Consider the following 12,535-nt stretch of genomic DNA (forward strand, 5'->3'; position numbering starts at 1 on the left):
TAAGCGGCTTATCAGCAGATCAGCTGATAAGCGGCTTAGCGGCTTAGGAAAAGGGGAAAAAGGGGGGGGGAACCCACAGGAACTCGCAAGACATTTTCGTCTTGCGAAGCAAGCCCATAGGGAAATTTGTTTTGCAAAGCGCCTCCAAAACGGAAAACCCTTTCGTCTAGCGGGTTTTCCATCTTGCGAGGCGTTCGTCTTGCGGGGCACTACTGTAATTTAAAAGTGAATGTGCACAGAGAATTTACAGTAGATGTGCATGGGACATGTGTTTGTTGGGATCACATCCAGTCACTTAAGACTCCAGGCTTTGCACTACAGAGTCTGTGGGCCTTCAATCCATGTTGATTGACCTTCCCATCAGTATGACATATGGATACAACATCTCAGAGTAGACTCTGCTGCTTGTGAAATCCAAGGTGTAGCTATCAATAGTAATGTTGCCCGAACTCCAGAAATTACCTGTACTGGAATATACATTTGCTCACTATCTGAAAAAGTGTGCATGCACATGAAAGCTTATACCCAGAACAAAGTTAGTTGGTCTCTAAGGGTCTACTGGACAATTTGTTATTTATTTCAACTTCATCAGACTAACACAGCTATCTACCTGAATACATTTGCTCAGTATGTGTATGTGTGAATTGTGAACCTCTTCCCACATCAAGCCAAGGGGAATTTGTCCATCACTGGATATTGAGTACATAACAGCCTCATTATCTTCCCAGCATATATGGCTCACCTATCCAGCGTTGCATTTTCATGTCCTCTGAGCTTGTCAATAACAGGTTGAATGCCCAGCATTAAAAACTCATATCGTAGGTGCAATCGAAATTCCAAATTGTCCTAAAGGAAAGAAAAAAATAGATCAAGTCATCAGATATCAAGGGCTTTAGATCACTTCAGATAAGATGAAGCAGAGGCCATAGCTCAGAGGCAAAGCATACACTAAGATTCACTTCCTAGCATCTCCAGCTGGCAGAAATACAGGTAAGCAGGACGAGGGATGGGGCTATACTGTGCTAGTGGGCAGCTTATGATATTGATATTGATACAATTTATATTGCTGGTATAAATGGTATAACTCTGATGCCATTCTGGTGAGGGGACAGGAGAATTTAGAATGTTTTAGGGCAGGGTGGGGAACCTCACATCTGAGGACTGAATAAGGCCCTCCAGGCCTCTCTGTCTGGCCCTTCAAACTTTGGCCAGGCCACATCCCTCAACACCCCTGCTGTAGTGCCTTTACCTGTCTGGAATGTGTCCTTGAACACTTGCATACCTGGATGCAGGATGGAGTGGGGTGTATCTGGCCACGCCCACTTTCACCACATCCACCCTAGGTGTAGGTTGCCCATGTGGGAATGTGGTCCTTTGGCTGAAAAGGGTTGCCTGCCCCTGCTTTGGCACAATATAATTAAACCACAGCACAATTCATTACATTTGGGTTTCGGCTAGCAATTTCCAGCATCAAAAGGAAGGAAGGAAGAAAACCAGCACTAACTTTATTTATATATTCTGAACATAGGAATCTGCCTGACATCACCAGAACATTGGGTCCTTCTAGCTCAGCTCTCAAGGGTTCAGACATGGAACATTTCTAGGCCTGCCTAGAGATGCCAGAAATTGAAGCTAGGACAATCTGCATGCAAAGCAGATGCTCTGTCAATGCCCTACAGGTCCTTTTCATTGCATATTATATCATGTGGCAATAATAATAATAATAATAATAATAATAATAATAATAATAATTTATTTATACTCTGCCCTCCCTGGCCAGGACCGGGCTCAGGGCGGCTAACACCAGGCATGTAAACAATTGATTAAAATACAACTTAAAAACAGGTTTAAAATACAACTTAAAATGCAGCCTCATTTCAATGGAAGCCCAGAATCAAAACCGGGCGGAGAAAAACGTCAAATCTTCACCAAGGCCAACTATCCAGACTGGTCCTACGTGGGCCAGAAAAAAAGCCAGGGAAGTCCCCAAATAGGGGTTCCATCACAGAAGGAAAAGGAAAGAGGGGGAGGGGATCAGGCTGATTCCAATAATTACTTTTCATCAGTTCCTGTTGTTCCTATCAGCTATCCCACCGTGCTTCACCACCGAGCTATGGGATAGATACCCTACTTTTTAAAAAGAAAGGCTCAAAGTGGCTTACAAATAATAAAATATACATATAATAAAACCAAACCCACATAATGCAACGAACTCTGTTAAAGACTCACCTCACCAGTACCTGCATTCAAAACAGCATTAATAAAGGACATGATGGCAGTTTTGAGATTCACTTCATCTCGATATCGCCCCAGGCTCCGGTCAAGCTCATTGAGTAATGACTGCAAATGAAGAGCAGGGAGAAAGTAATGCACTCTCTACCACTGTAATGCTGAATTTCATTATAGCTCCTGCCCAGAAACACACAGAGCGCAAGTTATTGTTGAAATGCTTAGAAGAGAGCGAAGAGAGGCTATGAGAGAAGCTTGTGAATACAAGACAAACATTTCTGCTTGATAACCTAAAATGGTTCAAAAACATATTTTCTGCTTCACATTATTTGCTTGTTGAAGGTTGGAATGTTAAATCCTGCAGTTGGATTCCCATGATGGCTTATAAAACAATAAACCAAATTAAAACAAAACATGAACACAAGAACTTTGAAACACCACAATTTTAAAAAGGGATGGGGAACGCCTGGCCTGTGGGACAAACTGGACCTGGCACAGGTCCCTTCTAACAATGTGGCAACTTTTTATTTACAAAATTATCGATAATATAGAACTACATTTAAATGTAACAGATCAAGGACACAATGCCCCATTCCCTTCAAAGAGCTAAAATTTTCAAAGTGGTTTAACAGTTAGGTCCTCTTCCCAAGGAACTCTGGGAATTATCTCCTCAGCACAATTGATGAAATACAGGTCCCAGAATTCTTTGAGGGGAGCCATGATAGTTTGAAGTGGTATGATACTTTTTAAAACGCATAGTACTCATGGGGCCATAGTGGATTTTCCAACTGTTGATAATGGATGCGAAAATAAAAAAGCTAAATAGGAATCAGCAAGTAAAGCTGCCATGGATCTCTCTTAGGGTTACTACACAAATTATAAATCAATGCCAAGAAAGATAAAACCAACTATAATTATTCAGTTCATTAACTGCACTAATATTTATACACTGCATTACATTGGAGCAGTCTTCAGTACATGATCTTCATGCCTCACTTCATGAAAGACAGAAACATGAGGCAAAACTACCAAAGAAAATAGGGTCTTAAGTGCTGTGAAATTTTGCATTGTGAAAGTTATCTGTTTTAATTATTGCTCCTAGTGGTGGAGTACCATACCTACAGAAATCACTGCTTTCTATTGGATCAGTGTTGGTTTATGTAGATGCTATTTTTAAGGCCAATTTCTCCTCCTCCTCACTGGAGTAGCTTAGTAACAGTGAACAGCTGAGACCAAGAGGCTATGCAGCAACCATTGCAGACGTCTTGTTGCTGACATTATAGATTTGTCTGCTTGACAGTTTTCTAGAGTTGCTCTTCATAGCTAATGTGTAATTAATGATACAGAATCCAATATTTTTTAAAGCAGGATGTTTGATAGGATATGGGCTGTACCTCAGCAGAATATCACATCTCTCTCTCACACCCACACACCCACACCCACACACCCCTGCATCGTATGCATAGTTGTATGAGAAGAAATCCCAACACATGACCTCTTGCCCATGAGTAGGAGGCTCCATTTGACCAGGAAACTTGATTGTGTGGGTGTCCCAATCACATGGATTCCCTATACACACACGCTGGAACTGGTGCACTGGGCAAGTCCTTCTCACACGTGGCTGGGTGTGTATGCATGGAGATGCTTAAAGTACAGCCCCGTTCCTCTCTACATGCACTTTCACCCTTCATTACTTTCAGAAGACTGTTATAGATTCACAGTGTGCACCCTTCGAAGATCAACCGGCTGTGCAGAAGCACTAAATCAAATTGCTTTTAGCATAGAGTCAGCTAATTTGACGACCAAGACCAGATATGCTGAGTAAGGATTTTTCCTTCCTGCTTAATAAGTTTCTTCACCCCTTGCTACTGGACAGGATTGACACTGATCCATAGTTGTTTTTCTGTCACACATGAAACTTGGAAGTTGGGACAAGGCAGCCAATGGTTATGAGAGCACATGGGAGAGGGGGCAGCAGAAAGCCAGGGGCCTACAATAAATTTGAGTTCACATACTTCCATAATGGGATCCTCAAAGGAGCATGTTTTACCTCTGGAGACTCTATCTAGCACTCTGCTTCTACACACATATTTTTCCGTGGGGTGGGAGGGCACGGTTAGTAAAGATATGCAGACAAAGTATTTGTCTGCATATCTTTACTAACACACACACTTTTGCACATAATTTCCACTTATATAGATATTTTGCAAATGTTGGTGCCCTGCAATTGCAAAATTTGGAGAAGCGTGAATTTTGAAGGATAACTGCATTTCAATTCACACATTGGTCTGGGAAGTGATAATTAGGCGTGACTGCAATAAAATGTGAGCCAAACTAATTATGCTACCATCACCCAAATTTAGAATTCAAAAAATCCAAGGAGAAACCTGGAGACAGTGGATTTCAGAAGTATCCCTAAGAGTGGCTACTGGAAGACATGAATGATAGATGATGCCCCCATATGAAGCCAGTGGGGAAAGTTAATTTAGGTCTGGACTGGTGTCTTTTAAGACTTAATATTATTAAACAGCTCTGAGTTGTTCTGGGACATTAATGCACTAGCTTCAGCTGAAACACAGTCCATTTCACCTCTACCCTGCTCTAGGTTTTCATCTCTAAGCCTGTTCTACAAACTGTGAATGTTACTTCTCTATTCCTTGGTGGGCAAATTAAGAACAAGACTCAGCTTTGTGTTCCCCGCCATCTGAAACTGTCTCTGACCTAAGCTATTTTGGTCTTCAACCAAATTCAATATTTTCCCATTTGCCAGGACCATTTCTTCAAGTTGTCATCATTCTTTTTTATTTTTTATTTTAAAAGGAGTAAGCACTTCAAACACTGCAAGTCAAATAAAAGCAACCAATTCAGCAAGCTGCAGAAACAGACAGGGGTGGGCAGGGGGTGGGAGAGATTGTCAATCCTATTCCTTTGGACTCAGCAGAAGTTTTCAGCATATGCAAACGCAAACGACATCTGCCACTCTGAAATTATGTGAGTGAGGAGAGGAGAGCTCAGAGCTTCTCTCTTGCACCTCTGACATTATTGGAAGGACTTGAGTTTTTTTCTCTCCTTCTAGACAGATGAGGCCTTACATTAATTCATCACTACAACATTAACATAAAAAAAAGATGGAGGTAGAAGGAACAAGTGGGAATATGAAAATAACTTCTGAACAAACATAATGTGAATGCTTGCAGAATCACAGAGAGACAGGAAAAGTAGAGAGCAAAAACAATCATAGGGCCGAGACTTAACTAATATTCCAAGTTGTGGAATTCCTTCCCAAAAGAAGTTGAATTAGGCCCATCCTACACATTTTAGGCTTTTAAAAATGTAAAAAAAATAAAAATCATTAATTTCTCTGGCGTTTAACCATGTTCAATTACGTTAGGTAAAGGTAAAGGGACCCCTGACCATTAGGTCCAGTCGTCGCCGACTCTGGGGTTGCGGCGCTCATCTCGCTTTATTGGCCGAGGGAGCCAGTGTACAGCTTCCAGGTCATGTGGCCAGCATGACTAAGCCGCTTCTGGTGAACCAGAGCAGCACATGGAAACATCGTTTACCTTCCCGCCAGAGCGGTACCTATTTATCTACTTGCACTTTGACGTGCTTTCGGACTGCTAGGTTGGCAGGAGCAGGGACCGAGCAACGGGAGCTCACCCCGTCACAGGGATTCGAACCGCTGACCTTCTGATCGGCAAGTCCTAGGCTCTGTGGTTTAACCCACAGCACCAACTGATGTTTTAATTGCTCTGGTTGGTCCCTTTGCTCTTTTCATTTCTGTTTAAAATGCTTTAACTTGTTTTAGTGGTGTTCTACTCACAGGCTGCATTTGCATGTCATGTTAAACCATAGTTAAACATGGGCTGTGGTTTAACACAAGTGAGCAGGGTTCCTGCTTCATTCCTTCTCTTCTCCTAGCTATGCTGTGCTGGAAGCAACTAAACACAAGCCTTGCCTTGTTATATTGTCCAAACCTGGGGTGTTGTTGTTTTTTGGAGAGAAATGAATCACCTGCTGAAGTTTAGAAAACAGGACAAGCTGAGGCTTTTGGTTTATTGCACCCAGCGCCAGGAGCAGGGAAGCAGATACTTTTGAATTTCAACAACAGTAAAAGTATCAAACCTAAGATGCTATGAAGCTACATAACAATCTCCTGTTCTTGACTTCTTTTAATATGAGCATCAAGATCACACGGAGTCAACATATATGGTCAGCAGGAAACAGAATGACACCATGGACAGCAGATGAATCCTTACCTCAAAAACATTCTGAGCAGAGGAGGACATAACATTATCCCCTCATTGTGCTTGTAATAAAAGATTCCCTTTGCTACAACAGTTAGACTTTAGACCAGGGATGGGGAACCAGTGGCTCTCTAGATGAAGTAGGTCTCCAGCTCCCATCAGCACCAGTCAGCACTGGCCAATGGTCAGGGATAATGGGAGCTGTAGACCACCAACAACTGGAGAGCCACAGGTTCACCACCCTTGCTTTAGACCTACATGAGCATTCAAAATGATAGAAACAGTCCAAAATGATAGAATTCATCCCTTGACTGAATATTCAAGATTTGAATTATTGCATCTATTATAGCTGACACCAGCACTTCTGATGCCAATATTCAAAGGGAGAAAGATGAGTTGAAGGCATTCAAAGTTACCTTGCATGAGTTTAACTTTGGCCTCTAGGAAGGAACATTGCAGAAAAGACCATTTGGGCATGATGCAAGCATTGGAGGAAGAAAAAAAAACCACACAAACAGGAGCACGTCCTCATTGCTCTTAAGAAAACAAAGAGGAGAACATTCATCTTTAATTTCTTTTCCCCATCCAAAAATATTTGACGGGTAATTATTTGTGCATTCCACACATTCATGGATGAGATAGTGAGTTGGCTCTCTGGAGGCTCATAAAAACTTCTGCAAGCTATTAACATCAACTTATCAAAGGACCAGCTGTACTCTGTACAGAGAGTCATGCTACTCTCTGTACTGGGTAAGAAGTGGCTTTCCTTCCCCATTACTTTCAGATGGTTTTAGTCTCTTTAAAAATACAACAACACAGAGAGAGAAGAGATGTGAGTGAGGTTAGGCTCACAAGAGCATATGGGTTTATTTGGCATAGCAACCCGGTCAAGTTGGGACAAAGGATTAAACTCTGATTGAACGTTGTCAGGGCCATGCGCGACCAAAAATCCCTGTCAAGCACACAAGGTCAGCCTGAGCCACCTCCAATGTAAACAGAGACAAGTTACAGAAAGCCTTCCTCAGATTAGTTATCAGGCAGTAAATTATATTCTCTCTCTCTCTCTCTCTCTCTCTCACACACACACACACACACACACACACACAAATACACACAGAGAGACAACTGCCTTCCAAACATCACAGGCATTGAGCCACTGAGCTTCTAATGCCCAACTCACAAAACAGCAATCCTTAAAACAAGTTTTGAGTACTGCTTAAAAACCATAGCCAAAACCAAACTCTCTTATTCATGGGGTATTCCAAGTGTGCGTGCACAGGTAAATATATTTATAAAAACAAAGAGCAATCACTAGACTAAACTGCACCCCTGTTTCTACATCTATTTACATAGCAATACTGCAGTATATTTGCTACATAAGCATCCCTGTTTACATAGAATAGGGGGAGGGAAGGAGATGAAGCATGTTCCTTAACTTGATTTAGCTTCATGATTCCACACTGTGATAGAACTGAAGTTCCAGTAAATCTTTGCAATGGTCAGGTCAGGAGTCAAGCTGTAGTCTTGCCTGCATGGCTCACTTGGAGAAGAATCTTCAGGGACAATCCAAATGGGCCAAACAGCTGATGCACATCGCATAGATAGGGATCTATGTTAAAACCCATCTGGGCATAGCCATCGTGACTAGCAGCATGAATCAATGAATGCAACCATGTTGACACTTCCTTTTTCAGTGCTTAACTATATGTTATACTCATTGTGTGACATGTAGCCACGCTGTGGGATTTTAAAACATTAATCCTAGGTGAAAAAATATATATCAAGAGCACAGTACACAGAGAAGGGCCTTGAGTACAGCTAAAGTACCTTGGTATCTTTTCAATTAGTGATGTTGTGGTGGGGAAGCTCCCAGTGGAGCTTTCTGTCTTCCGATTCTGTCTGATTCTGCTTTATAAACATTAAAATAATCAAGAGCCCACTCTAAACGTAACATAGCATCTGCAATGGTTTGCTCCAAATGCTAGATTTACCTGGAATCTTGTCCTCTCTGCTGCATAAACCTGGTAGTGAAGCATGGCCTGCAGAACCTTCTTGTGACCTCCAGGCACTAAGCAAACCGCCCCAAGGATCTCCAGCACAGCAATCTTGGTTTTGATGTTCTCAGTCCGTAAACTCTGAGAGATTATATTGATGCTTTCTGGATGGGCCAGGACGTGCGCCCGTCCCTGGGAGTTGTTCATCAGAGCCTTGATACACCCTATAACGGATGTGTGTATGCGGCTCTCAGACGTCTCATAGTCCATGCTCTTCAGGAAGTTCAGCAAGCAGGTCAGGCCATCCAACTCAATAAATCTCGTCACAAACCTGAACGGAGGCAACAAGAGGGAAATAATATCAAGACCCTGTGTGTAAGAATAGAGAACTGAACAACTAATTTATCACGTTACTCTGGAAAAAAAACCACATATATACCAGTGTAACCTGAGGATCCTCGCAACCTTTTCATCAGCAGTATAAAGAATGAAATAAAATGTTTGCACATTAGGGCCAGGTCACATCAGCATCTGATCAAATAGTAAAATTGCCTGCCTCTTTACCGCACCATGTTAGGGTCTTGATAGCAGGTGAGAGAAGTCCTGTATCTGGACATTCCCCTGCATGCAGGGGGGGGGGGAGAGCTACTTGTGGAAAAACTCAGAGAAGAATAATTAAGCTAGAATATTTTCCTTCCCATCTAATTTCTATGCACATTGTTTTATCTGGGAAAGCATTCATTCATGCGTTTTCCCATCTCCAGCTTGAGGTGATCTGCAGTCCAGGAAGAATTTTACCACATGCTGTTTGCATAGCCTAATTCTAGGCTTGCTGCAGAGGATTGCAAGATGTATGTGTTATTCATTACTACAAACATTGCAATCAAGCAAAATGTCCATGGTTAGGTTTGAATGGTTTAAGAACTACTTTGTGCTTGGCAACAAGTGAGGACAAATCCCTTACGAATTGAGAGGTGGACATTTTTTGATAAGCAACAGAGAATCTCTAGATGTCCAGATGTGGTTGGAGTACAATTCCCATCAACCCAACCATTGGCCATGCTGGCTACATCCAACAACATCTGGAAAGCCACAGGTCCCCAATCCCTGCTTTATAGCTTTAGCCGTGTAATGAATAAAACAAATAGCTCAATTCTGAGAGATAGATAGATAGATAGATAGAGAGAGAGAGAAATGATTATAACTCATTGATAAGTGCCTTTGAAATGGAAATCAGCAGTATGAAGCCATTCAAGCCAAGGATGGAGCCGACACATTTTCAGTGCTTCTGGCACAGTGGTTGCATCTTGTATAGGGTTGCACTGTATCTAATTCACATATTTGCAGTTTTGAGACTTGGCAGCAGCAGATCACACAACTCCAAAACATCCTATTGTTTCGGATTGCCTCCTTAACATATTACATATAAGCTTTGCTTTTGCTCCCATAATATATATAAACAAAATATACACCAGTAATATGGGATCTGGGGTATGCTCTCTTCGCTCCAACAAGGACATTTGAGAGTCTGTGTAGAACTTGGGCCAGATTGGCTGACTGTCTTATGATCTACCCCTTTAGTAACTTCATCCAGTTGGTTTCGTCCAGAAACCAGGCAAAACCAAAATACGTTCAGTATGAGGTCTGGTGCCTCTTTAAGCCTGACCTTTAAAAATTGGTCCATGCAGGCAAGCCTTGAGAGTAAACACAAATACCACAAATACACAGAAATGTGTTAAATGGAAGTGATGTGATCTGTTGAGAATAACAGGACTCACTTCCAGCCTCAGCTGATTTAAGCAACGAACGGAACATTTCTAGTCTTGCATTTCTCTTCTCCAGAAAAGGCAGAAGTTGTTTGGTGTACGATACGCAGTTCATTCATTTAAAGAGCATCTTCGCATTTGCACTGTAATTCTGGTAATCACCTGTGTCTCTAAATGAATTTATGCTTCTGCCATGGTTTTTAAGGTTCAATATATGCAGTGTATGGCATGAACCTTTCCACATGTTGTAACTACAGTGGTACCTCGGGTTAAGTACTTAATTTGTTCCGGAGGTCCGTTCTTAACCTGAAACTGTTCTTCACCTGAAGCACCACTTTAGCTAATGGGGCCTCCTGCTGCTGCCGTGCCACCAGAACATGATTTCTGTTCTCATTCTGAAGCAAAGTTCTTAACCCGAGGTACTATTTCTGGGTTAGTGGAGTCTGTTACCTGAAGCGTATGTAACCTGAAGCGTATGTAACCCGAGGTACCACTGTATTCTCTATGACCTAAACAGAGTGTGGCCAGTTTGTGGCATGGATGTCACAAGGAGTTTATAGCATGCCTGAGCAAGAAGAGATGGGCTATGGACCTAACTGTGGCACAGAGCAGCCTTTTCCAACCTAGTGCTCTCCAGATATTTTGGACTGGAGGATGAGAGTAGTTTCGTCATTCGAAATATCTGGATGACTGCAGAAGGCTAGGGTAAAGCAAAGCGAATACATCTGCCTGACACCCCAGTTTTGCAGAGAAGAATAGCAGATCAAGTTGATGGATTATGTTGAAATGGCTAAAATGACCAGAAGAATCAGAAATCAAGAATACCGAAATTTAAATAAGGAATAGCGGGAAATTATAATTTATCCTTAAAAAAACATTGCAAACAGTTAAAATCGTTAGTAGGACTGGAATAATACTTGTAGTTTAATGGTGAAGTTTGGACACAATGGAGAGGTAAAATATTTGGATTATTATAAAAGATGCAGGAGGAAATGATTAACAATAGGGCCCACAAAGGGGAGGAGGGAAGTCCAGGAGATTCTTTGGAATTTTGTTTTGATGTTGTATGTTGGATATGTGACTGTAAAATTTTAATCTGAAAAACCAAATAAATAAATTTATTTTTAAAAAGACACTCCAGTTTTGCACTGCCACCTGGTCCACAGCATAGTAGACTTAAGCCTAGCTCTCACATACTGTATATTGCTATAGGATTGGTAGTATAAAAGGGTTTGGTGGTTATACCTCTTCAGAGTGTAGGTGGGACTTCCATAACTGAATATTCCTCAATAGAAACAATAAACTCCACACATAAAAAAACTAGAAATCCAGAAAAAGGGGTTCTAGTCCTACCTTCTCCCTAATATCCTGGCTTTCTATATGCACAGAACATGGAAATGTTTTGTATGAAGGAGTATTCAGTTACAAGAGATCCCACCTAGAAGCAGAGTTTACTAGTTAATCTGCTCCTTAAAGCTGCACTAGGGTGGTTTGTTTTAAATCTGACATGTTCTGGGGGAAAGACAGGCCACCACTTCCCTGTACACACTGCAAAACTAGCTGGCGGAAGTGGTACATAAAGCCTGTCACAGCCTCCATGTGAGAAGTACCACTGCTAGTAAAGAATGAGGCTGTGTGGAAGGCAGGATATTCCCATCCTACCCACAGGCAAAGTAAAGTTTCCCAATCTAGCTGAAGCAAAGATCCTTTACATGAGAAGGCAAGAACACCACTAACAAATCCTGGATCTTCCTGAATTTGGCAACAGAATAGGCTTAATCTACCAGATAGAGCAGAGGTTATCAGAAGTGTGACAAGGCAAAACTCGGCCAAAATAAAGGATGCACTCCTCTGTCCTTAAAAATAAAAGAGGGTGGAAATATTTCTTGGCAACAGGTGGGGAAACTAACTTTCTTGACACCTTTCCATTTTCTTTATGAAAGCTCCGTTGCAATCCCAAAAGGTCCTGCCTGTTCCCAACCAGAGCTTTTTTAAATTTTCTTTTTCACTTTACTCTGCCTCTCCAAGATCTATTGATGACTAACAGGACCAACAGTACAGCTTTCCCATATGCTTCTAGCCTGATTTTTTTAATAACCCCCGTTGTTTATGGCGGCAACTCACAGGGAAAATTTCACTTCCTTCCAATCGTTTCCTTCATTTTATTGTGGGTTTGTCCCTAAGCAATATGGTAATTGGGCCAATCTGTTACTGTGCCTTAAAGCTGAAGCACACATAGTGTCTTATGTTGTACAATAGGTTTTCTTTTCCTAATTGAGGGATGCATTCAGCTGCTGCT

The 12,535-nt window shown here is 41.7% G+C and overlaps 1 protein-coding gene across 6 annotated transcripts in view; it reads right to left on the bottom strand.

Annotated features, from left to right (window-relative positions):
• Positions 1-12,535, bottom strand: part of DAAM2 (dishevelled associated activator of morphogenesis 2) — a 217,077-nt gene that overhangs the window by 64,132 nt on the left and 140,410 nt on the right. For all 6 annotated transcript variants that reach the window (XM_079969180.1, XM_079969181.1, XM_079969176.1 and 3 more), the window contains 3 exons: positions 8,468-8,801; positions 2,230-2,340; positions 743-846 (listed from right to left, as the gene is read on the bottom strand). In XM_079969180.1, the coding sequence (XP_079825306.1) occupies positions 743-846; positions 2,230-2,340; positions 8,468-8,801 (549 nt within the window). The remainder of the gene's footprint in view (positions 1-742; positions 847-2,229; positions 2,341-8,467; positions 8,802-12,535) is intronic.

Source organism: Podarcis cretensis (assembly GCF_951804945.1).
Source record: "Podarcis cretensis genome assembly, chromosome: 3".
NCBI classification, from domain to species: domain Eukaryota; kingdom Metazoa; phylum Chordata; class Lepidosauria; order Squamata; family Lacertidae; genus Podarcis; species Podarcis cretensis.